Here is a 27,093-nt window from a genome sequence, read left to right on the forward strand (position 1 = left end):
CTCGCTGTATGAATGCATTTGACTACATTGGCTTGCCATTTCCTGGCCAAACGGTGTTCAACAAACCGCAAATTATATCCAACTACTACCTGGTCTTTGCACGTGTTGCGTCTTCTTTAGACCAAAAACGATGCAACTTTATGTTTGCCGTTCTTTAACGGACCATTATTCATCTCGATAGATCGTTTAATGTGGCCCATGTTGTCCCTGTGGTTACTTATCCATGAAATTAAAGTGTCATCAGTAGTGTGCGTGTGCGTAACATCAGGTTGCTTCTTTGGTAGATAAGACCATGAGTAACTTAAATGTTCACAACACGGTGTAACATATTAGTCTAAACAAAACTTTATATGAAAAATAGAGATTGATAAAAAATAAACTTCAAATAAAATCTTGTGTCTTTGACCAACAAGAATCCTGAAAATAGTTTTGAACTTTTTAAAATGATAGTTGAGTCTCATAATCATGTTCAGAATCTACTGACGGGAATTGCAAAGAAATCGAAAACGAAATGTGCGTCTCCCCTAGGGAGGCAGCTTTCTTAAATGTAAAACCCGATAGTAGCATACCCCCTTAGCGATGGAGCTGCATGGTGAAGCTATTTTTGAATGGAATGAACTGCATCTCCCACTCCCCCATTTTGCAAGATGTTCATTCCGCTCGTTTAGATAAATTGAAGCGTGATACAAATGAATCGCAAATGCTTACGTGAACATGATTGGGGCTGTCATTCAGGCAGAACTTTGAATAAATTTAGTTAACAACAAATTTTTTTTAAAGATTTCATTTAAGTGATCTTTTGACATTAAAAAAATGCCAACTTCAATGCCATAATTTATCCAAAAGCGTATTATATTCGATAAAAAAGCGATACACTTCAGACAGGCATAAAACGCTTGCCATCCAACCCCCAGGTCAAGTGTTCATGCATACGTCAAACACAGCTGACCATTCGCAGCATTATCCCCACAGCTGGCCACCCACAGCAGCAACGTAGTTTTGTTTCTCTGCGGTTTTGTGACCAAGTTTTTTGTTTGCCTCATAAACCAACCGGGGGTTAATTAATTTCATGAACTGTTGAGCATTTGATTGACAGGAAGCCAAACAAAGTGGTGGTTTTCGGGTGCCGCTCTGCCATATCATCCACTGATAAGAGTGACGAAGTGTGGCGATCTCCTGTGTGAACTTTTCGTGCCAAAAAACTGACCACCCAAAACGACGTGCGCACGATGACAGGGGTGGCGCTAAGATTTTGTGCGAATTTGAATTTCATGTTCCTGGAGGCTGGCTCATTTCTCGACCGGTACCGTGCCGCAAAATCGGCCGGTTTCGATGGGGTTGAAGGACCGTTTCCACCGTCGGAAGTTGCGCTAGAATCGTTGGTGGCGGTACAAAAAGAAACTGGATTGAAACAAATTCTTATGAACATTGCGTTGGGTAGGTGTTTGTTTGTGATTGATATTCGAAGCGAGATGTAGACGAGCATAGACGCGCGTTTGCTAAATGTTCCACGGTTCTTTAGGCGATGTACCAGGCGGTCAGTTTGGATGTGCCGCGCTGCCTGGCTGGGAGTCGGAGTTTCTTGTAAATCTCGAACGTACCGTTGAATACGCCAAGGCTGTCGGTTGTGGGAAGTAAGTGCTCGAGCGATAGTACTGTTTGTATTTGCATTCCCGTTTGGCATTGCATCGCGAGGGTTGATAACAAGGGTGACTTTGAGATGCATTGTAACTTGGAACAGGGGTTGGTTTTAGGGGTTACGGAGCAGTAAAGTGTAGAGTGCCCTCCTCTCACGAAGCATCGGTGGTTCAGTGGTAGAATGCTCGCCTGCCACGCGGGCGGCCCGGGTTCGATTCCCGGCCGATGCAATGAAGACTTTTTTACTGCTATCGTTCCCCACTAATTCTTTTGTAACACCGTTCACGACAGAATACACATAATGGCGGGTAAGTTGGACGGCCCGGCAACGGAAGTACACGACCGGACCTACCTTGCTAATCTGCGAGTCGCAGCACCGATCCTTGAACGGAACAACATTGTCGGTGTAATCGAACCCATCAACAAATATGCCGTGCCTGGATATTACCTCGCCTGTTACGATAAGGGTAAGACACTTACTAGCTTCCTACTTCCCTTAAAAATCTATTAATTTTACCCCTTTTTCAATTACTTTTCAGCTGTACAGATGATCACCGCCGTCGGCAGTTCGAACGTGAAGCTAATGCTAGACCTCTACCACGCGCAGCACATTCGAGGCGACATCTCGAACAGCATCCGTGCGCTGGCGTCCTACATCGGTCACGTACAGCTGGCCCAGGTGCCGGGCCGAAACGAACCGGACAGTGCGGGTGAACTAAACTTCCGATACGTCCTGGAAGTATTGGCGACCGAAGGCCGGTACGCTGATGGGTGGGTTGGGTGCGAGTATCGCCCGATGGCCGGTACAGTCGAAGGACTTCGCTGGTTGCGTGACTTTGGCTACTGGCAGTGACTTTGAATGCCCCCAGGGTGGTGGGTCAAGCGATGTCAACATTATGCATAAGAAATGTGATCAAATAGACGGGACCGGGTGTACTTTGGGTAAAAGTGTTTCATTATTAAGCGATTAGCGTCCATATAAAAACCGAGCACGGATGAAGAGCAGCGAAACGATAGTCTCTATCGGGCATTTGAACAAAATCCAGAGAACGGTTTAAGAGATGGTTATCAAGGAAAGTGAGTTCGATGATTCGCTTGGGTACGCGCTGCTCCGTCGTGAAATGGGCGCCGTCTGGGACACGTCCAAGGACGAGCGCATGATCAACGGTACGATGGATCCGGAGCTGATTCAGCGGGCCAAGGAGCGAGCGATCCGCGCCCAGCTTAACTCGGCCGACGGCGATACGTGCGAAACGCACGACCAATTTTACCGCGACCACAAGCTGCTGTTGGTGCTGTTCCGTGGGCTGGCAGTCATGCCGATCACACGCTCGGTGCCGGGCCGCATCACGTTCAGCTGGCGGTCGGCTGCATCCATCTACGCGTTCTGCTTCTACATAGTGTCCACCGTGATCGTGCTGGTGGTGGGGTACGAACGCATCAAGGTGTTCCAGACGACGACCAAGTTCGACGAGTACATCTACGGCATACTGTTCGTCATCTTTCTCGTACCACACTTCTGGATACCGTTCGTCGGCTGGGGTGTGGCGGGCCAGGTCGCCATCTACAAGACGATGTGGGGTGCGTTCCAGGTGCGCTACTACCGCGTCACCGGCACATCGCTCCAGTTTCCCCACCTCAAGATGCTGATCGTGTTCTTCTCGATCGGGTGTCTCGTGTGTGCGATCGTGTTTCTGCTCTCGCTCAGCTTTCTGCTGGAGGGCTTTGCCCTGTGGCACACCTCCGCCTACTATCACATCATCACGATGCTCAACATGAACAGTGCGCTGTGGTACATCAACAGTCGCGGCATCCGTGTCGCCTCCAGCAGTCTGTCACGCTGCTTCCGGCAGGATGTGGCGATCGAGTGTACGGCCGCGATGATCTCGCGGTATCGATTCCTGTGGCTCAACCTGAGCGAACTGTTGCAGGCCCTTGGGAACGCTTACGCCCGCACCTACTCGACGTACTGTTTGTTTATGTTCGTCAACATCACGGTCGCAATCTACGGCGCACTGTCGGAGATTATTGACCATGGGTTTGGATTTTCGTTCAAGGAAATCGGTCTCATCGTGGACACGGTGTACTGCTCCACGCTGCTGTTCATCTTCTGCGACTGTTCGCACAATGCAACGCTGCAGGTGGCGCAAGGCGTGCAGGACACGCTGCTCAGCATCAACCTGCTGAAGGTGGACCAACCGACGCAGAAGGAGATCGATCTGTTCATACAGGCGATCGAGATGAATCCGGCCATCGTAAGCCTCAAAGGGTACGCGGAAGTCAATCGGGAACTGCTCACCTCGGTAAGGATGTGAAGATACGTTCTTGGTTGTTATGAAAATATTATTTACAGGATGTGTCTTTGCAGAGCATTGCTACGATCGCCATCTACTTGATCGTACTGTTGCAATTTAAGCTGTCACTCATCTCACAACAAATTCCGGCGGAGATTATCGAAAATGTAAAGCTCTTGCAAAAGCAGTAAGACAGATTAGTCGTCCAAAATCCTTATGGTGTATTGCTATGCTATATTATTCTCTCTTTTATTTTGTAATTTATCCCTTCACATGCCTTCTTTCTTCTACATAAAACCAAATAAAAGTCATTAGAAACACTTGAACACTTTCTAAACCACATTATCACACTTTGTACCACGGATCGCCACCGCTGGATCCTGTCGCCATAACCGGAAGTTGTACTCACTTTCATTGAGTCGCGAATAGATCCATACCGGCAAGCTGTTTGTCAACACCCACAGCATACCGTCGGAGTCACTCGTCAAATCGGTCGGATAGATGAGCTCCCGGTTATCCAGATGCACGACCGCGTGATTGTCCGCATCGAAGATTTGATTCGTGTTCCAGCATCCGATCGAGTTCCGGTTTACCTCGGCATAGAACAGTACCCCGGTGCGTGGATCGTAATGGTGCATGGTGGACTGCGTATTCGGTCCCCGCTCACCCAACGCCTCGAACAATCCGTCGTAGTAGCCGGACTGTGCGATCCGTTTGCTCTGCAGCACATTCGTAAACGTCCCGAACTCGGTCGTGCTGACCATTGGATGGTAGTAGACCAGCTTCGACCGGGCGACGGTGTCATTCTGTCCGATCGCTATCGAAAACACACCATCGTCCCACTCGAACCTCTGGCCGGCCACATTAAACGTGGTCCGAGTTCGATCGTACGCGAACGATGAATGGTTAAACGACCACATATCGTTGTCCCGCAGACTGTACACGTGGATAGCATTTGCCACCAGATCCGGAATGTAGGCGAACGCTCCCGCACAATCGGTTGGCTCTACGTCCACGGTGATGCTGGCCATACCGACCCCTTCCCGAACGATCGATTCCGGAACGGTGTACCGTTGCACGAGCTGATCACGCTTCAGATCGATGATCCACACCTGAGGACGTTGCAGCTGCCGTCGATTGTTCGGATACTCTAGCATGCCCGTATCGACAAACCATAACCGTTCGCAGGCATCCACCTTGGTGCGATACACCGAAACTAGCCGCCTCAAGTCCGGTGCATATTGTGGCTGAAAGAACGGAAGAAGTTGAAATCTATCGTCCACACCTAACTGGAATGTTGTGGGACACAACCTGCAGCTCATTGATCGGATAGGTAGGATAGGCTTGCAAGGGTGGGCTACGATCACCGCGCGACACTTTTGTCAGATCGATCACGTTCAGTGTGGCCGGAACGCCCGGTCTTCGACGCGGTATGGTGATGAACAAACGGTTTTTGTGATGCGTTGCACCCATCGGGATGTTACCGTACGCCTGGAACGTTTCATTCTCCGTATCTCCTTGCGCTCGAGGAAATAAAATTGGAGTGTTGGCTGGACGGGGAAAAGAATCACAACGCTGTACTAAGAACAGTCTTTCTCCCACACACACACACATTGTGTAACACCTGCCTTTACTTAGATCTGGAAGGTCACGGTAAGACATCTGCTTCCATTCGAATACTTTCTCAAACTCGGTCCCATTTCCACCAAACACGAGTAACGCACACAAGAGCGCGATCCCAAGGAACCGTACCTCATCCATTTAAGATCACTACAGTGAATGTTAGTTTTTCAAATAAAATTTATTCAACCACACACGATGAGAGCTCCGGTTAAGGAACAGTGCTGCCCGTTACCATCAATCCCAACGGTTCGATCGACACTGGGAAGTCACTATCACAACCGATCGCAAGATCGTTAATCACTGATCCGAACACCGACCGATCCAGCCCCTAACCAATACAGTGAATGATGAAGTGTTTATAGAGTGTTTTGCAAGGGCCCCATTATGCACCGGGTGCACAGATTGTTCCTGCGATTGCCTTGGCCGGTTTTTGCCGCCACACGCGGAAATTATAGTCATCAGCGTCGAGCGTTGCGTACAGCCACCTTGGCAGTCCGTTCGTCATGACCCACAGGTCACCATCGCTGTCGAGCTGTCAGGAGTACGGGAGTAGTGTTGGTTAGTTAGCTAGTTAGTTGGTAAGTACCGATGCTTAAAGCCGTTGTGCCTTACGGTCATATCGGATGGGTAGATAAAGTTCTTATTGTCCAGCTGAACGATGCCATGGTTTTCGGGCTCAAAGCTTTGGGCAGAGTTCCAGCACCCGATCGCGTTACGGTTGACCTCCGCGTAGAACAGCACACCCGTCTGCGGATCGTACTGGTGAATGGTGCATTGCGTTCTAATTCCCCGCTCACCAACGTGCTAAAAGACGTAGAAAGACGGCTTGTTGTGAGAATATGGAGGAACGATAATGGTTTAAACTGAGTGCCCTACCGTAAACAGATGATCGTACCCTCCGACGCTCGCAAGCGTTTCATTCTGCAGCACGCGCGAACTGGTCCGATACTCGGACGTGCTGGCCATCGCATGGAAGTACACCGTTCGGCCCTCCTGTTCGGATATTTGCGCGCCCATCGCTAGCGAGAAGATACCGTCGTTCCACCGAAACCGTACCCCAGCCACACTGAACCCGGTCATGCGCGGATCGAACGAGAGGAACTCGTGCTGAAACTTCCACATCCGGTTTTCCCGGAATCCGTACACGTACAGCCGATAGTGGGCCAGGTCGGGTATGTACGCGTACGCACCCTCGCAGTCGTCGCTAGAGGAGTCGATAGTTACGCTGGCCATACCGTGCCCTTCCGCCACGATCGATTCCGGTATTTCGAACTGACGTACCTTTCGATCCTGCAGCAAATCGATGATCCACAGTGCGGGGCGCTGCACCTGCTTCCTGTGGCCGGGATATTCGAGATATCCCGTATCGACGAACCACATACGATCGCAACGGTCCACACGGGTGCGATACACCGAAATGAGCTTCTTAGCGTCCGGCAGGTAAGGGCTCTACATTGAAACGAGGGTGGGAAAATAGCGAGAGACGTTTTGAAGTAGTTTGCACCGCAGGAGAGTCAATTTGGGGGCTCAGGAAAAAAAACAACAGTATTACGTTCTAAAAAAAACTTTTTCAAAAGGCGGAAACGATCATGGAACCAGTTTGTTGCGAAGTCATTAAATCATGAGCCGTGCTGCCGTGCGTAACAGCAACAACACCACAAAAAAATCCTTCTTCACTTGAGCAAGTTCCACCACACAAATGCATCCTTTTGCCACCCCTTTGGTTGTTGTCTTACCCTTAGCTGATTCGTCAGCGCCGTTGGATACGCAACCAATTTGGGCGATTTTTCACCTTCCGGCACCTGATCCAGCACGATAACGTTCAGCGTGGACGGAATGCCGGTACGACGCCTTGGCACGGTGATAAACACTCGCCCCTTATGATGCGTCACGCCCATCGGCAGGTTGTGGTAGGGTGCGAAGCTTTCATTCAGTGCCACCATCGCATCCGGTACATCATCCAGCACTTCCGGGAAGAAAACTCCATCTGCAGTTAACGTGGGTTAACGGAAAATCGAATAAAGCACCTTGTTCGGAAGGACACTGTCCCCGACGCTACTACCTTCGTGTGTGTCGGTATTGTTAAAGTCAAGCAGCTTCCAGCGAAACACTTCCTCGAACTCGTCCGCCTGAACCAACTGACCCAAAGCCACCGTTACGACCAATATGACGCACGACAGCGCGGACGTTCCTTTCTCGCACATCTTGTCTCGGATGCAGCACGGTACGTTCTGGCTCGCAGCACACTAGCCGTGGGCACGGTTTCGTTTGCACTGAACCGGTTTTCGCGGCCCCATCATTATTGATTTAACATTCTTTTCCTTCTTCTGTGGTGGTGGTTTTGTGGGGTGGATTGCAAATAGTGCAATGTATTTATGGCCACCACCACAACCGTTCCACATTAAGAGCGGTACAGGGATTTTGTAAGCGATAGTTGCGGAAAAAAACAAACCAGACGTCGTTTATTTGATGCTCTCTGATTCTGGGGACAGAGGGACCCGTGGGGCCTTAGCTAGTGGTAGTGAGACCGGCTCGAACCCGTTTCACGGTCGTCGACCGGGGCGACTCGGACCGTGCCCCCAGCCACCGTACGGACCACCGCCCGGTCCGTGCTTGTCCTTGAACTCGTAGAACGTTACGCGATCATTGTTGTACTCGTCTCCAAACCGCTGGCCGGACTGCACGTTCGGCGGGTTGGCCGGGTCGCATACGGTACCCTTGATGATCTGCTTAATGTTGGCCCGCCACACGAAGAAGTTGAACTCGTCCAGATTCAGCTGGGCGTACAGCAGCTTGATGATGGAGTTCGTCATGAACCACACGTAACCGTTTTGATCGATCTACAGGGAGAAAAAAAAAACATCAGGATTAGGAAACCCACCGGTCAGACCCCGCCAAGCCACCACCACTTACCGACAGATCGTTGGGATAAACGATGTCGCGATCGTTCTTGTACACGATCGCCATGTTTTGCGGTGCGAACGGTTTGTTCGAGTCCCAGCAGAGGATGGCGTTCTGCTGGATCAGGGCGAAGAAGATGACACCCGTTTCCCGGTCGAACGCGTGTATGCTCGACTGTGACTTGCTGCCACGGTATCCCAGCAGCTTGAAGTCGGTACCGTGCCAGGAACGCTGGGATGCCGTCTCGTTGCGCAGCACTTCCGTCGACACGGTAAACTCGGAGTTGCTCGACAGGGCGTGGAAGTAGGCGGTGCGGAACTTGGTGACCGGGTCCGGATTGCCGAGCGCGATCGAGAAGATGCCATCGTCCCAGGCAAAGTTGATGCCCTGGATGTTGTAGTCACCCTCGACCGGGTTCAGGAAGAAGTAGTTGTGCAGGAAGCGCCAGGCCCGTCGGTTCGCATAATCGTACACTACCATGCGGTACGTTTGCAGGTCGGAAATGTACACGAACACCTTCTCGCAGTCCGTCGGATCGACATCGAGCGTGATGGACGTTAGGCCGTACCCGGTTTCGACCGCTTCCTTCGGGATTTCGAAGCGATGGATCGGCTGATTGGTTGTAAGATCGATCGACCACACCGAGGGCCTTTGTACGATGGTGAAATTGCCTGCAATCGAAACGGGACAATGTGACAAGCTACTAATTTATGCACGGCAGTGAGACATCTAAGCCTGATTAATGTTCACCTGTTGCTGAAGCTTCTTTTGTAAGAATGGGCATTTACATACGATTCTGAATTGAAATAGAAATGCATTGAAAGCGTGTCGAAACGGACAGCTAGAGTAGTGATATGGCAATATCCTTGAGATTCAATTATACCATCCGGATTACTCATGCCACTGAGACAACCTCAAGGTAAGGAATTGTCACTGCCAAAATGGTAATCCTACAAGGACATCCCAAACTTTCCAGCCCGGTGACACACAGGCAGGCGCTCTAACCTTGACCAGACTTTGTTTGTTTTCCAAACCGCAGAGACCCGCCAAGACGCGAGGAATCACTCATCGTTCACACGTCTCGAACCTGTTCGATTCGAAAACCGGTCGCCCGACGTGATAAAGCGGGTAACCGGTTTCCGCACCAAACACTGCCACCTATGATCATGTTTTGCGGGAAATAACGTACGATTCGGTGGAAAAGAACGTCCAGAAAGCCAATCTTAGTGCAGCATCATCAAAACAGATGGTGGTGGCAAAAAAAAAAAGCAACCCCACTGTCTTTTTACGCCCATTTTAGGTTGGAGCGTTGTTGTCTACGGGGTGTGCGTTGATTATTGTGACCTTTCGGGAGAGCCCAGTTCAACGTTTTGAACCTAAACAACTTGATAACGAATGCCGGCGTAGTAAATTGGGGCAAATTTTCCCACCTATTGCTCCATCCATGGGTGCATGTACGCTTCCGTGCCTAGCATTTTGAAACTTACCGGGGATTTCCATCATGCCCGTGTCGACAAACCACAGCCGGTCGCAGCGATCGACACGTGGACGGTAAACCGTAACGATACGGTTCTCGTCGGGTTGCAGATCCGCCTGGAAGCAGCGAAAGAAAGAAAGTGATTTACAGGACCTTCGCACACAACAAATGCACCATCAACACCACACTTACCCGAAGCTCGTTCAGAGCAAAGTTAGGGTACGGCTTCAGGACGACGTTCGTGTTGGGGAAGGGTGGCGAAATGTCGACCACGTTTAGCGTGGACGGGATTCCCCAGCGACGGCGCGCCACGGCCACAAACACTCGGTTCTTGTGATGTACGGCACCCATCGGAATGTTTCCGATCGGTATGTAGCCATTCTCGCGTTGCAACACTTCCGCCGGCACATCGTACTCGACCTTCTGCCATTTTAGTACCTCGTCTACCTGGCCGTTGGTCAGGGCCACAATGGTGGCCAGAAGGAGTGCAAGAAACACACGAGCCATTCTTAGGTCCTTGTTGTCTGTGGATGAACAGACGACTAACACTGGTCACCACAAATCTTTCCACTTGATCCGGCAGCTACTGCTGCTGCTACTACCACCCGTGTCACTACTGGAAGCACCCAGCCGACTTTCACGCTGTGACCGATCGGTGACGATCACACTTCACAAATGATGCTGTGCGTCTTGGTAGTCGAATAAATAGAGTTCGTGTTGGAAGATTTTTTTTTTTCGCTGTGTCTTTAATCTCATGAATCTTCGCTTAAGCTGGACCGGTTCCCGGCTATTTGTTCTCCCTCTTTCATTTTTATTATCTCGAGTGCTCCTTCACTCTTTCTGCATTTCTGCCTATCTACAGTTTTGTTCAAGTGACATGGGTCGAATCTGTTGTGAGCAGTCTTTCTTCGTTTGTTTAATTTCTAAACGTTTCTTTCTTAGAGTTCTACCTGCGCCAGGTAGGGTGGATTTGGCGAGGAAGGAATAAATTGCTGGTCAACAACCTGTTGTTAAGAAGATGCTCCACGCCTCAACTGATTCTTACCAAAACTGAAGAACTCTGGAGTGCTTGATCTTTCACCTTTTACACCAGAGCATTAGCATACTGTGCTGTATTCTAACAACGAATCACCATTATTCGAATATTTCGGGCACCAGAATAAGGGATGGACATTCAGAAAATGGTACGTTGATAAGAACCCGCTTGGTACTGAAGATGCTGAGGACATGTAATGTTTAGCTTGCACGATTCAATTTTATTCTTAGAAAAAAACTAGACATGCTTGGTTGGGATTTCAACAGAGCTCATTACATCTTGTAACGGCTATGTAGTCATTTAAAAGACCTGTTTGATTTATGCAATTTGAATTGAGAGGTTTCGATTGTGGATGCTTCAATGTTCTTCAAAGATACCTAATATTGTTACTTTTTCTTATCTAGGTTATTAGAATTCAAATTTAAAAATTTGCTAAATTCAAATGCGGTATTTACTTGCTCTCGCTTTCTTTCTCTCTTTCACTCATAATTCCTTTAGCAAAGATTCGTTGAAACTTTTCATTCGTGTTGTTCGAAACGTTTCACCCTCTGCGGATGACACATTGGCTTACCTTTCATATATTGATCTTGTCATGTGCTGCCATGTTTGACAGCTCAAATCTTGTTTGTTGATACTTTATTTGCATTCTGCGGATTGTTTAGCTCTACAATGGATGTAAGTGAACGCATTGCAAGCGATTTTACGTGTTTTTATTGCTGAATCAATCACATTTTGCACTTCATTCTCTACTTATGCTCTTCAGCTTCAAAGCACCGATCGAGAGAAAGGTGAAAAGGTGAAGATAGTGAATCAGGTAAAGCATATACCGAAAGATGCTCAGGTTGTGATGTCGATCCTGAAGGAGCTTGGTGCTACTGACTACGAGCCACGGGTCATTAACCAGCTGCTGGAATTTACCTACCGTATGTACAACCGACTCGCTGTAGATTGCCTCTCTGTGTAAATAGACCAAATCATACCATGGTTCTACTTCTAGGATACGTAACGTGCATACTGGACGATGCCAAAATATACGCCAATCACGCTCGCAAAAAGGTGATTGAGCTGGATGATGTGAAACTGGCCACACAAATGATTCTGGATAAAGCATTCACAAGACCACCGCCGCGGGACGTACTGCTGGAAATAGCGCGTGTACGCAACGCTACACCGCTGCCACTGATTAAGACCCATTGTGGGTTGCGCCTTCCGCCGGATCGTTACTGCCTTTCGGCGTGTAACTACAAGCTGCGTGCTGCACAGCAACCAAAGCGCATGAATAAATCCGCTCTCGAAGGCCGATCATCGCTCAAGTCCGCTAAGGCGGCGGCCGGTGGTGCAGGTGGCGGTGACGGAGGAGGCGTTAAACGACCATCTGTTCAGTCAACGCCGAAGACACAGGTGGTTAGCATACCGAAGCCGGTGTTTAAATTTAGTACGGCACCGAAAACGACACCGACAACCGCAACGAAATCAGTCAAAACGACGGTCACATCGGTTGGGTTGGGTGGAAGCAACGGATCGGCCGCTGGAGGCACTGGTGTTGGCGGCGGTGTGGAAATAAAAATGGAAACGGACGACCAGTTCGGTGAGGCAAACAACGGCAACAAGCGCAAGCGAGAGGAGGATGACTTTGAAATAGTGGAATAGTTTAATAGACTTTAACAATAAACATTCGTGTGTGACTGAAACTATAATAACAGAACCATTCAGTGGGGGAAATAGCGAAGTGGAGCTTAATCGACTATTTTATTGGCGAACGTTCATTGGTCCTTGAGGGTTTGAATTGTGACGCATCCCAAATCCATTATCTGAATATATTCCGAGCCTCCGCCGTGCAGCCGGAAGCAACATTCCTACAATTGTAAAGCATAGAATGTAAGAATCTACTTGCGAAATATAGCACACACATACTTACGCCAAGTTTTTCGCAGATAACAGCCTTCTGCTTTTCCGTGAGCCCATCGTTGTACACTATGTACTCGGTCAGCTGTTCAAACAGCTGCCCAACGCTGTACGCATCGTAAGCAAGGTTTTGAACAAATTCTTCCAGCTTGCTGTAGTTGGAGCTTTTGCAAACCGATATAAATTCCTCCAGGTAGCGCTCCGGCACCACACCGGACATTTCCAGTATGTCCTGCCGTTCGATACGCGCCTGAGTGCCTTTCAACCGATGGCACGATTGCAGTGTGGTAATGGCTCGTCTCAAATCGCCACCGGAAATGTTGACGATGTCCTTATACACGTCTTCATCCACTCTGACGCCTTCCTGGTCGCAAATGTACCTCAAACGCTCAATAATTTTCTCTTCACCCAGTGGTTTGAAACGAAATTTGGTACAGCGGGAAGTGATCGGCTCAATTATCCGTGACACGTAGTTACAAACCAAACAGAACCGAGTGGTTTTCGTTTCCTTCTCCATAGTTCGACGCAGGGCAGCCTGGGCCGCGTGTGTCATCGCATCTGCCTCGTCCAAAATAACGATCTTGAACGGTGGACAGGGCTTGCCGTCCGTCCTGGTACCGCTGGCCGTCAGTTGTGCGAACGTTTTCACTTTGTTCCGAATCACCGCTATTCCACGATCGTCGGATGCATTCAGCTCGAGTATGCGTTCTTTGAACATATCACCAAACAGCTGTCTCGCCGCGGCAAGGATTGTACTCGTTTTGCCGGTACCGGGCGGCCCATACAACAGCAAATTCGGTAGATCCGTGGTGGAGAGACTTTCGCGAAGGACGGCAACCACCTCCGCTTGTTCCACCACATCATCAACACTCTTGGGGCGGCTGAAAGAAGGGAGAGTACGTATTTTAAACCGCAATCCATCGCCCAACTAGCCGTACTTACTATTTTTCTACCCATGGTACGCTATGTTTGGCTCGCTTGGTTGATGTTGTGCTGCTTTCACTACCTGTACCGGCGGAAACGCTTTCTCCAGTTGTGCGGCCGGTTTTCAAAAACGCCTGCATGATTTTACCGGATCTTGAGGACTGATAGAAACACTTAGTTTTACTCAAACACACATAAAAATCACGAAAATATCAAATCGGGAGTGTTGAAAGTGCCGCTTCGCCTACAATTTGCGCGGTTATTTGTTGACATGCAACGTCAGTGTGAACATTTGCAAGGTTCTTTTCCAACTGTTGTAAGGTTTTGACAGAAAAATGAGCGCACAGTGGTAATCGATTTGAAATAACAGTTGAAAACCGTTGAAAGCAAAACAAAAACCAATTTTTATAAACCAAATAAAAACTTTATTCTTCTGCGGTCACGAGTTTAAAGTATGATCGCTCCACAACAAATATGTACAATCGAATAACAATTAACTGATTTATTTGTTTCATTCAGCTTAAAATGACTAGTTTATTTAACAAATATGTAAAACGAGCATACAGTACAAGTGCAAGCCTTAATTGGTAGTGTCGGCCGTACCGTTTATCTATCGTTCCCACCACGCTGCTTCTCGCTAATCTTAACACTTCTTATCGCTTCTTTCTCCCCCTTTTCGATATCACCATAAACATTCTTTAACAATCGCGCTTTCCTCTGCTAACTATACGCTTTTAAAATGATCTGTACGCTTTATCGATTCAGTAGTTAATCACTCTGCTAGTGAAGAAGCACTATCGCTGAGTAACGTTTGGCAACAGCTATTAGCCAGATCGGTAATAAACAGGAAAAACGCAGAAAAAGGCGTTTGCTTTTGCTGTAGAAAAAAAGCACGCTTTTCACTCTACTATAATGCTGTGTATGAATACTTCCGAAAAATACAACAGTGCTTTTTTGTTATGGCAAACGCCCGATAAAAAAACGGCGGGTGAGCTTCTAGTGAAACAATCCCAGCAATGTGGCGCAACTTTTTGCACAATTTCAGCACAATCATTACTGCTACACTATTATAACCAATACTGCAACAAAAAAAAATCAACGTTTCACGTGTGCTCTCCCGGTTGGTATGGGTCAAGTGCACTTATAATTTCCCTTTACTATCAAACAACAGTCGCTCAAAGAGCCACTCGCCTTTTTTATGCGTAGGTGCTCACGTGAGTACAAATTTTACCTATCATCAAACCTCAATACCTGTAAAACGTCGTCACCCCTGATTGTGTACCATCTCGCAGCCCCATACTAAGATCAATCTACCAGATTTAGCTAACCATCCTAACGCCTAAACTATAGTATCGTGCAGATCCGTGGTCCCGCGTGCGGTTTCTTCTCGACCGCCCGTACCGCCTCGTCGAACACTTCCGCGAGGTTAAGCTTCCGTTTCGCGGAACACTCCACCATGGCGTAGGCTTTGATTTTGTGCTTCAACTTTTTGCCCTCGGCCGTGGTGACGAACTTTTCCGACCCGGGAACTCGCAGATCGCTCTTGGTGCCTACCACAACATCAACGACAACACCAGCCCGAACAGGTGCGAGAAGGTTTAGCGTGGACGCCAGCAGCAGCAGCGACGGTCACCATCGTTATCGCGGTCCAGTTTGGTCCAATTTGTATGGGCGGGAAAGGGGGGGAAACAAGAACGCAGCATGAGTATAGGGCGACCTACACACCGGTGCACCAACACGCTAAGGTGGTCACACTTACCGACAAGCACGATTGGAACGGAGGGTGCAAAATGTCTTATCTCTGGGTACCATTTGGACAGCACGTTATCGAAAGATGTGCGGTTCGATATAGAGTAGCAGATGAGAAAACAATCGGTCTGGAAATAGTTTACCAAAGGAAAGAAAGAAAAAAAGGGATGACATGACACAGGCTGGACACAGGCGAGCAGTGGGCAGGGCCCGTAACCCATCCATACTTACATTCGGATAGCTGAGCGGTCGCAATCGCTCGTAATCTTCCTGGCCCGCCGTATCCCACAGGGTAAGCGCGTAATCGGCACCGTCCACAACGATGTTGCACGCGTGGTTATCGAACACGGTCGGGACGTACTCGCTGGGGAATTCGTTCTGCGTGTAGGTGATGAGCATACAGGTCTTTCCGACCATACCGTCCCCGACGGTCGTCACTTTTAGCGGTCTCATACCGCCGCCACCACCGCCCCCATTACTGCTTCCCGTGATCGTCATCGTCGCTTTCAAACCCTAAATACACCTGGCTCGTGTCGCCACCGGGCGGCTGGAGTTCTGTCGGGGAAAGAAATGAAATAACACATTAAGCTTTTAAGCACACCTTCCAGTTTTCGACACGTGTTCGGCAGGGGCCGTTCCTAACCGGCAACGGTTCCCTTGGCGCAACTTGGCGAAGTTTATCGAGCGAGTGAGAAAGTTTTCATTTTCCTGCCAAATGCAGCACGACCGTAGGTGGCGACTGGAAACGATTGCCAGCGCTCCAGCGCTCTGCCGCTCGCCTTCAAAGTGTGATCTTGAACATCGTTTAGCGTTCAGCGTGCTAGCAACGGCGCGTAACGTGAGAGAAAATGGTATCAGAAAGCAGCGCAGCGAATTTGTTTACACAAGATGATACAAAGGTGCGAAACAATCTTCCAAGCAGAGTAGCAGAGCGGCGACGGTTTTCTACGATGGATGATGACGGTAGCGGACCAATTAATATGAAAACGGCCGGGACGGCAAACAACCCCAACCTTCACCGAGTCCACCACCAAATGAGCAAAGAGCGAAATCCGAAAGGGAAATGAGACGTATCGGTGCATCTTTTATCACAACCGCGAATTGCTTTATCTGGCCGTGGGTATGGCGTGGACGGAGAATCGGCGTTACAAATTAATAGCAACTCGCCCGAAGAAAGCGACAAATGATGGAAAAGTGCTGCTGGCTTCAATTGATTTTATCGGACGAACAGACTTTTGGGGTGTAATTTCTTATTCGTTCATTCCCATCCTGCTACAACATGACTAAAACCCCGATGAAAATAAAAAGCTTTTTGCATCAACAATTAAGGTTCAGCAAATTTCAGTAGAGCTCTGTTAATGGGTTAGGATCCGAGACTCCTTTCGGGGTTATACAGGCTCTTCTACCCAACTCCTATTCCGTCACGTCCTTGTCGTACAGAGTGGTAACTTGCCCCCCCACATATCCAACCCATCCAACCCTGTCCCAACCCCTTGGACGGATGGTGGAGCAGGGCCAGTCACCCTGCCTCAAGTAACCTATCGACTACAGACAGCAGTTACAATTATGCGATACCCGTATTTTACGATTGACGCAATGAGCTCTTTTGGAATCCCGGTCTGGTTTGGATTGTAAGAATGACAATGGCCAACATCACATGCCAGGTGAAGGTGGATGCAAAACTCTCAGGGCCCTTTGCTACCACCAAGGACCTGGGAGATGAGCCAGGGAGATGAGCTTGCCTGTCTCCTTTTCAACCTGGCGCTAGAGAGAGCCATCCGCGACTCGGAGGTGGAAACACCGGGGACCATCTTCTACAAGTCAATCCAGTCCCTGGCATACGCTGATGGCATAGACATCATTGATTTGAGGCTCTTCTATGTAACAGAAGCTTATCAAAGGATCGAGCGTTCGGCACAGAACCTCGGGTTGGAGATTGGCGAGGCGAAAACCAAAATGATGGTGGCACCACCAGCGGTCCTGCTAACAAACACTGATTTACGCAGGGATGTTGTACAGATAGGTGACCGCACCTTCGAAGTCGTCCAAAACTTCACCTATATCTGGTCTGGTAAAGAGTCAGCATCGACAACAACATTGATGTTGAGTTACGCGCAAGGGTGCCGGCTGCCAACCGGTCATACTACTGCCTGAGGAAACTTCTTCACTCTGACTGAGTGGACTCCTAAACTGACGAAGCCCTCTTAGCCGCGTTCGAGAGGAAGATGCTCTGAAGGATTTTAGGCCCCGTATGTGTGGAAGGACAATGGAGGAGCCGCTACAATGACGAGCTCTACGAGCTGTACGATGATCTCACCATCGTATTAGACTCGCCAGGCTCCGGTGGGCTGGTCACGTTATGAGAGTGACACCGGACGACCCAGCCCGTAAAGTCCTTTTAGGCCATCCACATGGACAGAGGAGGAGAGTCCGCCAGAAAGGCCGGGATAACGGATTGGCAGACGACGGCGCTAAACCGTGAGCGATATCGAGGATTGGCGCAGCAGGCCAAGACCGCAAAGCGATTGTTGCGCCTGATAAGAGTAAGAGAGAGAGAGCAAATTTCAAACTATTTAAAGACAAAATTAAATTATGCATAACTGATTCGACCTGTTGAATTCCCTCCAGTGACACATCTTTTGCAAGTCGCACAGCAAAAAACAAAGGCTAGTGCCACTGCCGCTACGATTAATCCCACAAGGATTCAACCCGGGCATTAGCTTCATTCGAGCTGCTTACTACCAGCTAGCATGAGCTATGGGAGGTTGTCAGTGGTTTTAGCTTAATTGAATTGTGTTTTGCATAGTTTGCTCCAACGCTGGCATGTGATCGGAGAAATATTTGTTTGAATATTTTGCCCCAAACACACCTCTTTGTGTCTATTTCGCTATACTGCCCGAACGCCCTCCGAACCACCTTCCGTTACTATTTTCGTTCTCCAAACCACTTGAAAAATGAACCACTCGTAGAACGAAACACTTGAAACGGTGTAAAGATAAATCTGGCATGCTGCATACCATTCTGCCGGGTTGAAAATTGCTTGGCATTTCGATCGATCCAAGTGCAAACCCTGAAGATCAGGATGCATCAGGTGGTTCGGAAAGATTAAACCTTACATCGAACAAACACTTTTAGTTTAATTGAAGGCGGTGATGAATTGAAATTGAAATGCATATCCGGCCGAGCGCCACACTCTCGTTGTCATATTACACTTTTCCGACAACATGCAGCAACTAACCGGTAAAAGCAAGGAGACGATGTCACCGCTGTGAATCGGCATGTGTTGTGCAGCAGCAGCAGCAGCCATCGTAACACCATTTCCACGAGGGTACGGCGCAAGAATTTTCATATGCATACTGGCGAGACATGTGTTTTATGTTCCACTATCTAACGCTGACAAGAATTCGCACTTGCTGCCGCTTACCCACCAACCTTGGTTCCTGGAGGAGTGTCCCAGGCATCATACGCCATGTGGCGGATGAAGTGTCATATAGGATGTCGTATAGGAGTGTTGTACTAAATTTAATAATAACCTCTCTAATCTATCGTTCTTTCCTAACAAGAAACATCCCATCAAGTGAGTTTCTTCCAGTCAGACGTCAGAGAGTATTCGATCTCAGCTTACCAGCCACCTTACACCTTACACCTTACGCCTTATTACTCAGCAGCTCAGGTGCGTGAAGTGAAGAAAAATAATGATGCCCATTACGTCCATCCCCATGTTACCTTCGCTTTATGGAGGTTTTACCGTCAGTTTTTTTTTATTATTCAACGAATACAGGGAAACCATTTTTGTCACAACAATTATTAGACACAAAACGTCCCACAAAGCCTAAGAATATCCCTGACAGGAACGTAGATTCCCCAGCTGGGGCTGCGTCATGTGTACTTGAGACTGCGCTTGATTGGGAGACACATTAAATTTGTAAGTTTAAATAGATGGAGGCCTCAGTGTTTGGATGTCGAAAGGTAGGAGCATTTATGTGCTAGCAAAGCCGTGCCAAGCAGAGCAATTACTACACCACAAATAATGCCATGAAAATACAGAATTTTCACAGCGAGTGCGAAGAAATTCGCTTGCCAAGGTTGAGTGTGTGCTTGAGCACGACTTCACACCAACCACGCGAAAGTGTCGGTGTCTTATCAGCGTATCGTCGTCACATACTGCGCACATATGATGGCCGGTATGATGGGGCTGGTGCAACGCACACACACACGATAGCCAATCTTCCAACCCATCGGGGCACATGATATTTGCACACTTCCATTCCCCCGAGTCCTCCCTATCCACGTTTAAGCAGATTGTCTCTTCAGCTTGCTTGCCGTCGCGATTCCTTTCTAAGCTTGGTTTGTTTGCGACGTTGGCTTTTGGCCTGTTTAGCGTCAGAGCAAAACAGCTTCTTCGTGTAAAGACCACCAACCATCCGTTCGCACGATGTGTCTTGCAAGAAGGTCTCTGTTTATCGTAAAGACGTTTATTTGCATCCCGTACCGACTGCCTCACTAACACGAAACAGCAAGCTTCTTCCAACCGTCGGCACACTCTACTCTCCTGCACGCGCTGGCCGTGTTGTTAATTGAGGTAAATTAATTTTATCAAACCTCACACTAACGCTCCGGCTGACTGACTGGCTTGCTGCGGAAGACAAATGCACCCGAAACGATGCTGGAACTGCCGGCTTGTAGTTCACGGGTACCGAAAATGCTGCCACCCCTCAGATAGCCACCGCATGGCATGTCTGACGGATGAGGGCAAAGATTAATGGATGTAAATTGAGACGAACTCCGGACGCGAATGACCTCGCATACTACACATATCGGACACCATCCACCAGTAGCTTCCCTTAGAGGCTTTCCTACTGAAGTGAGCGAAAGAAGCTCAATTGGGCGAACAGAATTCGCGTCGGCACGGATGAGTTTGCATGAAGGTGCGTAACGTTTAATCGGGTCAGTGTTACTTCCGATCCGGACCGGGCAAGAATATAGAATGTGAAAGCGTTTTCACAGCGATGGTGCCGTAAAACGTCGGGTGGTTTATTAAATTTGTACATACACCACACCTGGGCCAGCTTCCGTCAAGCCACGATCACATAAGAGCGCAACCGAAATTGAATCCAAAATCTCCAACGTACATAAAGGGGGCCGGGAGTTTCACGGGGTGGTGGTTCTGGCGCTTTGGGATGAATATTTTACCAGCAGGCACACAAAAACACACATCCTGGAATTGGGAAAGGTGGCAACGTAATTGAACTACACGGTGCCCGTCCGGAGGTTGTGTTGTGTGTGCCCGGTTCGTATGGTGCTGCCTGCCACGTTGCTTGCGATCCAACTAAAGGCACCAACGAAACCGTCGAGTACGCCGGGCAATAAAACTTTTTCCTTAAGGACGATGAGAACCGTTCTCAAACTGATTCTCGAATGCCGGCGTTTAGCCAATGGAAGTTTTCAAATGTTTCTAGGGCAATGGTGCGGGTTTGTTTTATTTACATATAACAGTGATTTTTGCCAAACAGTCAAAATGGTGGTGCGCTCCAACAGGTTTCAGGGTGCTCGTTGGCCAAAATCAATAATCTTTAAAATGGAATTTTAAGCCATTGATTAACAGTAACTGTCTGGTAAAACAAACAAAATGCCTTCCATTCTCTGAAACATACTTTAGCACTACTCTCGTCGAGGATTTGCTTACAGCCAGCGGTGCAGAATTGGCATCGCGGCAATACTGTGGCGTCGTACATTATCGCACAAGCTATTACTCAGCCAACCGAAACCGGGGAACCTTTCGCGATGCGTCAGAAATCAAACACATAGACGGCATCGCGGGCGATATGGAAGAGTGCAGCAAGGTGTTTGAAGGCAACGCGCTTAAGATCGGTGCGTGATGAGTCATCGGGTCGAACAAACACTGGCAGCGCAGGGGTGAAATACCAAAAGCGCAATTAGACGATCGGATGCGATACTCCTCCAGAAGCACAGAAGACAGTGCAGAGCTAGAGCGGCAGTACCGCTGGAAATCTGGAACCCCCATTCCGACAGGTCGGAATGCTCGGCAGTAACGTGGCTATAGGGTTGTGCGGTGAGTGATTTCACTTCCGCTCGTTCCGAAAGCGTCAACGGAAATGCCCGATTATCCAAACCGGATCGTGACCCTTGGAAAGTCTGCTGTGACTGTCAGCTACTTGTTTCCAGTGACAAACGAAAGCACGGTTGAGTGCTGTCAAGAACTTTAAATACCCGTTTTTGGACGGGCCTCCAAATGAGAGCACAATGACGGATCGGTTTTCTGTTGGGTGTGGAAACGGAAATCACTTTTTCTGGCGTTTCCATAAATGGGAGGGACGTATATTTATTGACACGTTTCATCTAATGTTTCTCGTGCCTGTTCCGTGTTTTAGATACACGCGAAGAAAAGCTGCTATATGCCACCGGCTTTATGTTTATTCCTACATTCTTTACACTCGCGGGATGGATTTCACGGTCGTTACTTCTTCGTTCGTTACATCGTTTAAATTCATTGTCAATTGTTCCTCGTTTCTTGAGGTGCGGGTGCACGAGGTGTGAGCAAATTATCGTTTGTATTACGCTATTTGCCTTCGTCGCATACATTTCGGTACGCTTGAATGAAAAAGAGCTCATCCTACCGTGTTTTGGGCAGAGCGTTTTGGCTTATTGGCAACATTGGCATTTTCACCTGAAACTCCCGTGTGTGTGTCGGTGCTGGTTTACGCCCGGATACGCCATTCAATAAACACTGAGAATGAATATCGTCCTAACATGAGCGTGCCATTCTTCATAAATCCTAGTACGAAAACGTAGGGAACGCAAGAAGCTAGGAGCACTGAAAGGACCTATCATTTGTTGGTGATGTGGTGGATAGCGAAACCATTCGAAAAAAAAAACTGCTCTTCGACCATCTGCTTTAACGACCCACTAAATCATCGTTATTGCTAAAACGGTAGGTCCAAAACAATTTCGAATTTCTTTGGTGAGACCGTCCCGGGGGTTTTTTTTTTATTTTCGGCAGTCCAACCACTCTCTTTTGATGACGAACAACGGCTTTCAAACGTCAATCCAGGAAAATCTATTTGGTGGAATAAATGAGTTATCCACTGTGAGCAGCGTAATTGAAAACTGGATGGAAAACGTGAGAGCTAGCTCGACAAGCTGTTTTACACCACTAATTAAAAGGTGGGATTTTTAATAGTTGATTAAATTTAAGTCATCATAATTTAGATAGAAAACATATTTTTCGAGAGTATTAGAGGATGGTAGTGGTACACCCAGAATGTCCAGGATCAGGATGATACAAAGAAGAAATCCTTTCCATACAATAGAATTCGAGGAATAATATTGGACGTATTCAATTGATTTCCACGAAAATTCGCACCCGACTCCATTAGCCAGCGTTACGTTTCACCGCACGACATCAAACACACTGATGCAGTGGAGGCTCCGTTCTTCCATGCGCCCTTTTCCAACAGGTGCGCAAAGCAACTACACGCTGACCAATCTGTTGACACCCGCAGCCGGAAACCAACCACATTCGGGCGGACATTGTGGTGTATGGGTTCGTTGTACGGGTTCGCTGTTTCCGCTTTACATCGGGATGTCCGGTAAGATAAATACAGAACCGACAGAGCCGTTAAAAGGGCGCGCCTGCTGGCTGCTGGTGACCTAGTCGGGGAAGGAAGGGAAGTCGGAGTCGTCCTTATCAATTAGGACGTCATAATGGTGTGAAGCGTGTCCTCGTTAGAGTTTAACCCTTCATGCGTGTCATCGCGTGATGTGATTAGAGTGTGTGGTTTTGGCCGGAATCGTTACTTTCATTCAGTAATTTGATATTTTTCTTTACTCACCTTACGCCCTTTGGTGGTGCTTTCTGATGTTTTTTTTTAACTCTCCCTCGTTTGTTTCGTAATGTAAAAGTATGCACCAAAGCTTGATTTTCTCCACTACACTGATCTAACGCTGCCTAAGAGAGTACGCGTTCGCAAAGCTACAGCCACTACACTGATTATAGACAAGAAAACCGAAACCACCACCCCGCTCGTATTCGCGTATCTTATCGGGCTCTCGGGCTGATGCTGGGGGGGGGAGCCACCGTGATAGCAAGGGGTTTTTTTTAATCACGCTGAAAAATGTCAATCGCCACAGGAAATGTCATCGACAAGTGTGGCTCGCTCATTACCATTGCACTGGGATCGTGTTTGGGCGATACGATGCCCACATGTCACACATACGTGTGGAACAGCGCACTGAGCCGGATACCGTAGAACTGCACTTGCACACTGAAAGTAAAAGAAGAACCCACAAATGATTCAGCACGATGCTACAGCATCCACAACACCGCACAAACAAACTGCTTCCTCACAATCGTGCCACACTGCACGATGAGTTTGAGCTCGTTTCGTGCCGAAAATGGCCTTCTTAACTCCCGCAGGAGCTTTCACTTTTCATCACGGCGGTACCACTTTCGATATTCCAACGTTTGCGGCATTCGGGGGGTGCGTTTTGGGACAAGAACCTGCAGCGATATCTTAAGGACGCCTCAGCCGAGCAGCACCGAAACACAAGACACACAGTTCAATGTGATCACCCGAAACGGGGTATCTGGTTTCCGTAGGGCAGCACAACAAACGGTGCAACACGCAACGCAAACAACTGGAGCTGGAAGTTGCGCGCTGGTGTTGCCGATAGGCACTGATAAGCACGAACCACAGTGTCCGTGTCCCGTCCGTCACGTCGATTCCGGGTTGCCGGTTTTGCCCGTTACATTATCGCACACACACAAACACACATATTCCCTACCGATCCAGCAAAAACCCTTTGCGCTACGACGTCTCCCGGGACTTACTGGCTGATTGACGGATGTTGCTTCTTTCTCGGTTCTTGGCTTGGCTTCCGCGGCCCCGTTTGCACTTGTGTACATTTAATTTACACTTGAGTCGTGAATACACCAATTCACCCCGACGACCGCACGCAACCGTGATCGGTGCGTTCACGAACGACAATACACAGGCTCGCGCGCTTCGCGGATGACGGATCCAATGATAACATGATTTTGCTGGTGAGCAGGAGAGCAGACGCGCGCGAGAGAGAGAGTGAGCAATTCCGCTTACGCTCATGTTACATCGCATTTCCGTTGCCGCTCACAAACACTCGCGGCAAGGCACACTTGCTTGCAATGTGTTGTTTGTTGTAATGTCGCCATAGTTGCCATGCCGTCGTACACACACGTTTTAAAGCTCACAAAAACCACTGCCAACCACCAGTTGAGTTGAGGCCGAGCTCAAACCAGAACGGGGATGGGTTTGAAGCGCTCAATTGCACTCGACCCACCACATAAGTCGGACCGTAAATAGAAGAATACTCACGCCTCTCGAAACGTGGCCCGCATGCACGAGAATGCACGTCACGTATCCTCAACACCACCAAACACCGTCGGAAACCGGACTCTCTCTACGATTATAAAAAGAAACCAAAGGAAATAACAGCAGCAAAATCACACCCAACTCGACCGCCAACTAACTGTTGCCGAATTGGATGGAATTCGCCATTTACCACTCCCCCCGGCCGCAGATCCGGCATTCCGCAGGCCACATTAGAACCGGTGCCGGTTGAAGTGTTATTTTAAGATTCCCTTTTTCTCGGCCAAACCATCGTCTGCGGTCGCAGGCAGCAAGCATTTACGGTCGACGGTAAAGCGCGGTCCGCGTTCGTGTGTGCATATTAGTGCCACACGAGAGATATCTCCAGATATGGTATGATACGCGAGTTCACATTCAATTTTTGCTGCCGGATGTAGATGCGCGTTGTTGTGATGAATTATCAACCTATGCCGGCCAGAGCACACGTACATTATCACGTTTGTTAATAATTTTTCGCTATTTTTGAACCAACCAGTTTTTTTTTCTCTCAATCGCTATCGACACACAACACTACGAAACTAAATGCCTCCAACACATTGTGAAGCTACAATAGAAGCGTTTGTTGATATGAGCGCATGCTTGTGTGTTTGTGTGTAGATCCCGATCATGATCACGCAACGCACAAATATCGAGCTCCACGACGAAGATACGAAGATGACAACAAACAAAACCACCACCAACAGGTTGTCGTGCACGAACACCCTCTGCCTGGCCAACCCCCTCCCGCGTTTTCTACCCCTATCCGAGGGGTGTGCTTTTTTTCCTTAAGCTGTTGCAGCTGTTGTTACTGTTGTTTTTTTGTGAACTCGTTATAAACGAAAACTGTGACACGCGTCACATAATGCGTCGTTTCACGCGACTCGAACGACATTAGCTTGCACCGGATTCGATCGATCTCTGCTGCACGGCCACAGAAAGGCATGCTTCAAATCAAGCTCATCCTGTGTCGGTGTTTTTGCTTTCACTTTGTTTTTTGTTACAAAATAACCACAAACGAAATTTTCACTTTTCTCTTATACGTTGAACTTACTGAACACCGCGAAATGGTTAAAATCGGTCAAACTATCACGACGCTTTATAGTTCTAGAGTGAATTCTTCGGTCGAGGAAATCACGAAGTGCACGATAGCGCTATCCGCATTCAACTGAAATTGTGGGCATGGGATGAAGACACGATTCGTCTGTACGTAAACATTTTTTGCACCAAGGTGTGTGTCTTAGGAACAGAAATACGATAGATGGCGCTAGTGTAATTATGTTTCGTGTACAGCTGATCGAACAATACATCGTACACCCGTAAATAGTACATTTATGTTAGATTGTTGTTATGGAAAAGAGAAGATGGCAAAAAATTAGCAGTTTAACAAAATAAAATAAAACACTATTTTACCCTATGATATTCGTGTTGGTTACCCTTTTACGTCAAGCCAATGTTTTTCGAACCAGCTGATGGGCACGCATCTTCTCTTCGTTGGAACCATCTTCTATAAATCAATCCCGATCCTGGCGTATGCTGATGACGTAGACATTAGAGGTTTGAGGCTACTCTATAGGCCTGTTACACATGGTAGTTTTGGTAAGAATAATTCCAGAATATTGCTGCTAACGCGATTCGACAGAAGTTACCGTGGATGAGAAAAATGAGTCCGGTTCGACCTATTTACTATCTGTCACTGTGGAAAAGTACAATTAAGCCAGTGCGTACAGCATGGGTTTTTCTGTCAAACAGGAACGGGAGAGGAAATTTTGATAGCGATAATATAGCCCTACTATGTAAAAGAAGCTTACCAAACGATTGTCTATCACATGCAATAAAGACGGCCCTGCAAGCACTGTCAGATAAGTTTCAGCCAGCAAAATACAGCACCGAGAGTAACATAGTAGTTGAGATACTGTCAAACAATAGCCAGAGGAAACTTCTCCTCTCAAAACACTTGTCGCAAGGAGAGCAACATTTCGCAGAAGTGACTTTGGGCCCCTATGTCTGGAACGACCAATCCATTGATACATCCACCCCGACCAGGAGGCAGACGACAGCGCTGTATCGTGAGTGATAATGAGAATTCTAGCAGCAATCATAGTTTGACATCACTTATGTATTCTAACATTTGGAGTATTTTCT

The 27,093-nt window shown here is 48.1% G+C and overlaps 8 protein-coding genes and 1 non-coding gene across 15 annotated transcripts; 4 read left to right on the top strand and 5 right to left on the bottom strand.

Moving 5' to 3' along the window:
• Positions 1 to 916: 916 nt before the first annotated feature.
• Positions 917 to 2,586, top strand: LOC118505414 (putative hydroxypyruvate isomerase). The gene is made up of 4 exons (XM_036041163.1): positions 917 to 1,437; positions 1,523 to 1,634; positions 1,930 to 2,105; positions 2,178 to 2,586. The coding sequence occupies exons 1-4, from the start codon at positions 1,230 to 1,232 to the stop codon at positions 2,489 to 2,491; spliced, it is 810 nt and encodes a 269-aa protein (XP_035897056.1). The 5' UTR covers positions 917 to 1,229; the 3' UTR covers positions 2,492 to 2,586.
• On the top strand, positions 1,798 to 1,868 carry Trnag-gcc. Its single transcript has one exon. It is a non-coding gene; the product is annotated as a tRNA-Gly (tRNA).
• A 56-nt stretch (positions 2,587 to 2,642) lies between the features above and the next one.
• Positions 2,643 to 4,147, top strand: LOC118505409 (gustatory and odorant receptor 22-like). The gene is made up of 2 exons (XM_036041158.1): positions 2,643 to 3,941; positions 4,007 to 4,147. Exons 1-2 carry the CDS (start codon positions 2,700 to 2,702, stop codon positions 4,121 to 4,123), a joined length of 1,359 nt encoding a protein of 452 aa, XP_035897051.1. The 5' UTR covers positions 2,643 to 2,699; the 3' UTR covers positions 4,124 to 4,147.
• On the bottom strand, positions 4,147 to 5,901 carry LOC118505411 (L-dopachrome tautomerase yellow-f-like). Its single transcript, XM_036041160.1, has 3 exons — positions 5,561 to 5,901; positions 5,244 to 5,482; positions 4,147 to 5,179 (listed from the first exon to the last, which is right to left on the bottom strand). The coding sequence occupies exons 1-3, from the start codon at positions 5,691 to 5,693 to the stop codon at positions 4,265 to 4,267; spliced, it is 1,287 nt and encodes a 428-aa protein (XP_035897053.1). The 5' UTR covers positions 5,694 to 5,901; the 3' UTR covers positions 4,147 to 4,264.
• Positions 5,715 to 7,896, bottom strand: LOC118505410 (L-dopachrome tautomerase yellow-f2-like). Its single transcript, XM_036041159.1, has 5 exons — positions 7,618 to 7,896; positions 7,292 to 7,542; positions 6,432 to 7,004; positions 6,168 to 6,359; positions 5,715 to 6,087 (listed from the first exon to the last, which is right to left on the bottom strand). Exons 1-5 carry the CDS (start codon positions 7,757 to 7,759, stop codon positions 5,938 to 5,940), a joined length of 1,308 nt encoding a protein of 435 aa, XP_035897052.1. The 5' UTR covers positions 7,760 to 7,896; the 3' UTR covers positions 5,715 to 5,937.
• A 93-nt stretch (positions 7,897 to 7,989) lies between these two features.
• Positions 7,990 to 10,721, bottom strand: LOC118505408 (L-dopachrome tautomerase yellow-f2-like). The gene is made up of 4 exons (XM_036041157.1): positions 10,126 to 10,721; positions 9,944 to 10,049; positions 8,469 to 9,127; positions 7,990 to 8,395 (listed from the first exon to the last, which is right to left on the bottom strand). Exons 1-4 carry the CDS (start codon positions 10,438 to 10,440, stop codon positions 8,099 to 8,101), a joined length of 1,377 nt encoding a protein of 458 aa, XP_035897050.1. The 5' UTR covers positions 10,441 to 10,721; the 3' UTR covers positions 7,990 to 8,098.
• Positions 10,722 to 11,575: 854 nt separating this feature from the next.
• LOC118505413 (transcription initiation factor TFIID subunit 9) lies at positions 11,576 to 12,892 on the top strand. Its single transcript, XM_036041162.1, has 3 exons — positions 11,576 to 11,644; positions 11,733 to 11,892; positions 11,967 to 12,892. The coding sequence occupies exons 1-3, from the start codon at positions 11,639 to 11,641 to the stop codon at positions 12,617 to 12,619; spliced, it is 819 nt and encodes a 272-aa protein (XP_035897055.1). The 5' UTR covers positions 11,576 to 11,638; the 3' UTR covers positions 12,620 to 12,892.
• On the bottom strand, positions 12,683 to 14,079 carry LOC118505412 (replication factor C subunit 4). The gene is made up of 3 exons (XM_036041161.1): positions 13,817 to 14,079; positions 12,888 to 13,755; positions 12,683 to 12,825 (listed from the first exon to the last, which is right to left on the bottom strand). Exons 1-3 carry the CDS (start codon positions 13,936 to 13,938, stop codon positions 12,733 to 12,735), a joined length of 1,083 nt encoding a protein of 360 aa, XP_035897054.1. The 5' UTR covers positions 13,939 to 14,079; the 3' UTR covers positions 12,683 to 12,732.
• A 196-nt stretch (positions 14,080 to 14,275) lies between these two features.
• On the bottom strand, positions 14,276 to 26,117 carry LOC118505415 (ras-like GTP-binding protein RhoL). Of its 7 annotated transcripts, XM_036041167.1 has the most exons (6): positions 26,003 to 26,113; positions 24,919 to 25,003; positions 23,401 to 23,832; positions 15,779 to 16,102; positions 15,558 to 15,675; positions 14,276 to 15,348 (listed from the first exon to the last, which is right to left on the bottom strand). In XM_036041167.1, the coding sequence occupies exons 4-6, from the start codon at positions 16,043 to 16,045 to the stop codon at positions 15,143 to 15,145; spliced, it is 591 nt and encodes a 196-aa protein (XP_035897060.1). In that variant the 5' UTR covers positions 16,046 to 16,102; positions 23,401 to 23,832; positions 24,919 to 25,003; positions 26,003 to 26,113; the 3' UTR covers positions 14,276 to 15,142. The 7 variants fall into 7 exon arrangements, with proteins under 7 accessions (XP_035897060.1, XP_035897058.1, XP_035897057.1 ...); XM_036041165.1 differs by lacking the exon at positions 24,919 to 25,003 and having other exon boundaries at positions 26,003 to 26,117; XM_036041164.1 differs by lacking the exons at positions 24,919 to 25,003; positions 26,003 to 26,113 and adding an exon at positions 24,399 to 24,581.
• Positions 26,118 to 27,093: the final 976 nt, after the last annotated feature.

This window comes from Anopheles stephensi, chromosome 2, assembly GCF_013141755.1.
Source record: "Anopheles stephensi strain Indian chromosome 2, UCI_ANSTEP_V1.0, whole genome shotgun sequence".
Lineage (NCBI taxonomy): Eukaryota > Metazoa > Arthropoda > Insecta > Diptera > Culicidae > Anopheles > Anopheles stephensi.

Coding starts and splice junctions, on each gene's coding strand:
- LOC118505414 (XM_036041163.1), top strand. CDS start 1,230: ATGACAGGGGTGGCGCTAAGATTTTGTGCGAATTTGAATTTCATGTTC. Junction 1,635..1,929: donor AAGGCTGTCGGTTGTGGGAA/GTAAGTGCTCGA, acceptor CGTTCACGACAG/AATACACATAATGGCGGGTA. Junction 2,106..2,177: donor CCTCGCCTGTTACGATAAGG/GTAAGACACTTA, acceptor ATTACTTTTCAG/CTGTACAGATGATCACCGCC.
- LOC118505409 (XM_036041158.1), top strand. CDS start 2,700: ATGGTTATCAAGGAAAGTGAGTTCGATGATTCGCTTGGGTACGCGCTG. Junction 3,942..4,006: donor ATCGGGAACTGCTCACCTCG/GTAAGGATGTGA, acceptor GTGTCTTTGCAG/AGCATTGCTACGATCGCCAT.
- LOC118505411 (XM_036041160.1), bottom strand. CDS start 5,693: ATGGATGAGGTACGGTTCCTTGGGATCGCGCTCTTGTGTGCGTTACTC. Junction 5,483..5,560: donor CCTTCCAGATCTAAGTAAAG/GCAGGTGTTACA, acceptor TTCCCCGTCCAG/CCAACACTCCAATTTTATTT. Junction 5,180..5,243: donor ATCCGATCAATGAGCTGCAG/GTTGTGTCCCAC, acceptor CCGTTCTTTCAG/CCACAATATGCACCGGACTT.
- LOC118505410 (XM_036041159.1), bottom strand. CDS start 7,759: ATGTGCGAGAAAGGAACGTCCGCGCTGTCGTGCGTCATATTGGTCGTA. Junction 7,005..7,291: donor CGCTGACGAATCAGCTAAGG/GTAAGACAACAA, acceptor GTTTCAATGTAG/AGCCCTTACCTGCCGGACGC. Junction 6,088..6,167: donor TCTACCCATCCGATATGACC/GTAAGGCACAAC, acceptor TACTCCTGACAG/CTCGACAGCGATGGTGACCT.
- LOC118505408 (XM_036041157.1), bottom strand. CDS start 10,440: ATGGCTCGTGTGTTTCTTGCACTCCTTCTGGCCACCATTGTGGCCCTG. Junction 10,050..10,125: donor TTGCTCTGAACGAGCTTCGG/GTAAGTGTGGTG, acceptor CGCTGCTTCCAG/GCGGATCTGCAACCCGACGA. Junction 9,128..9,943: donor GGGCATGATGGAAATCCCCG/GTAAGTTTCAAA, acceptor TTTCGATTGCAG/GCAATTTCACCATCGTACAA.
- LOC118505413 (XM_036041162.1), top strand. Junction 11,893..11,966: donor GCTGCTGGAATTTACCTACC/GTATGTACAACC, acceptor TTCTACTTCTAG/GATACGTAACGTGCATACTG.
- LOC118505412 (XM_036041161.1), bottom strand. CDS start 13,938: ATGCAGGCGTTTTTGAAAACCGGCCGCACAACTGGAGAAAGCGTTTCC. Junction 13,756..13,816: donor GTACCATGGGTAGAAAAATA/GTAAGTACGGCT, acceptor CCCTTCTTTCAG/CCGCCCCAAGAGTGTTGATG. Junction 12,826..12,887: donor TTATCTGCGAAAAACTTGGC/GTAAGTATGTGT, acceptor TTACAATTGTAG/GAATGTTGCTTCCGGCTGCA.
- LOC118505415 (XM_036041165.1), bottom strand. CDS start 16,045: ATGACGATCACGGGAAGCAGTAATGGGGGCGGTGGTGGCGGCGGTATG. Junction 15,676..15,778: donor GACCGCTCAGCTATCCGAAT/GTAAGTATGGAT, acceptor AACTATTTCCAG/ACCGATTGTTTTCTCATCTG. Junction 15,349..15,557: donor CGTTCCAATCGTGCTTGTCG/GTAAGTGTGACC, acceptor ATGTTGTGGTAG/GCACCAAGAGCGATCTGCGA.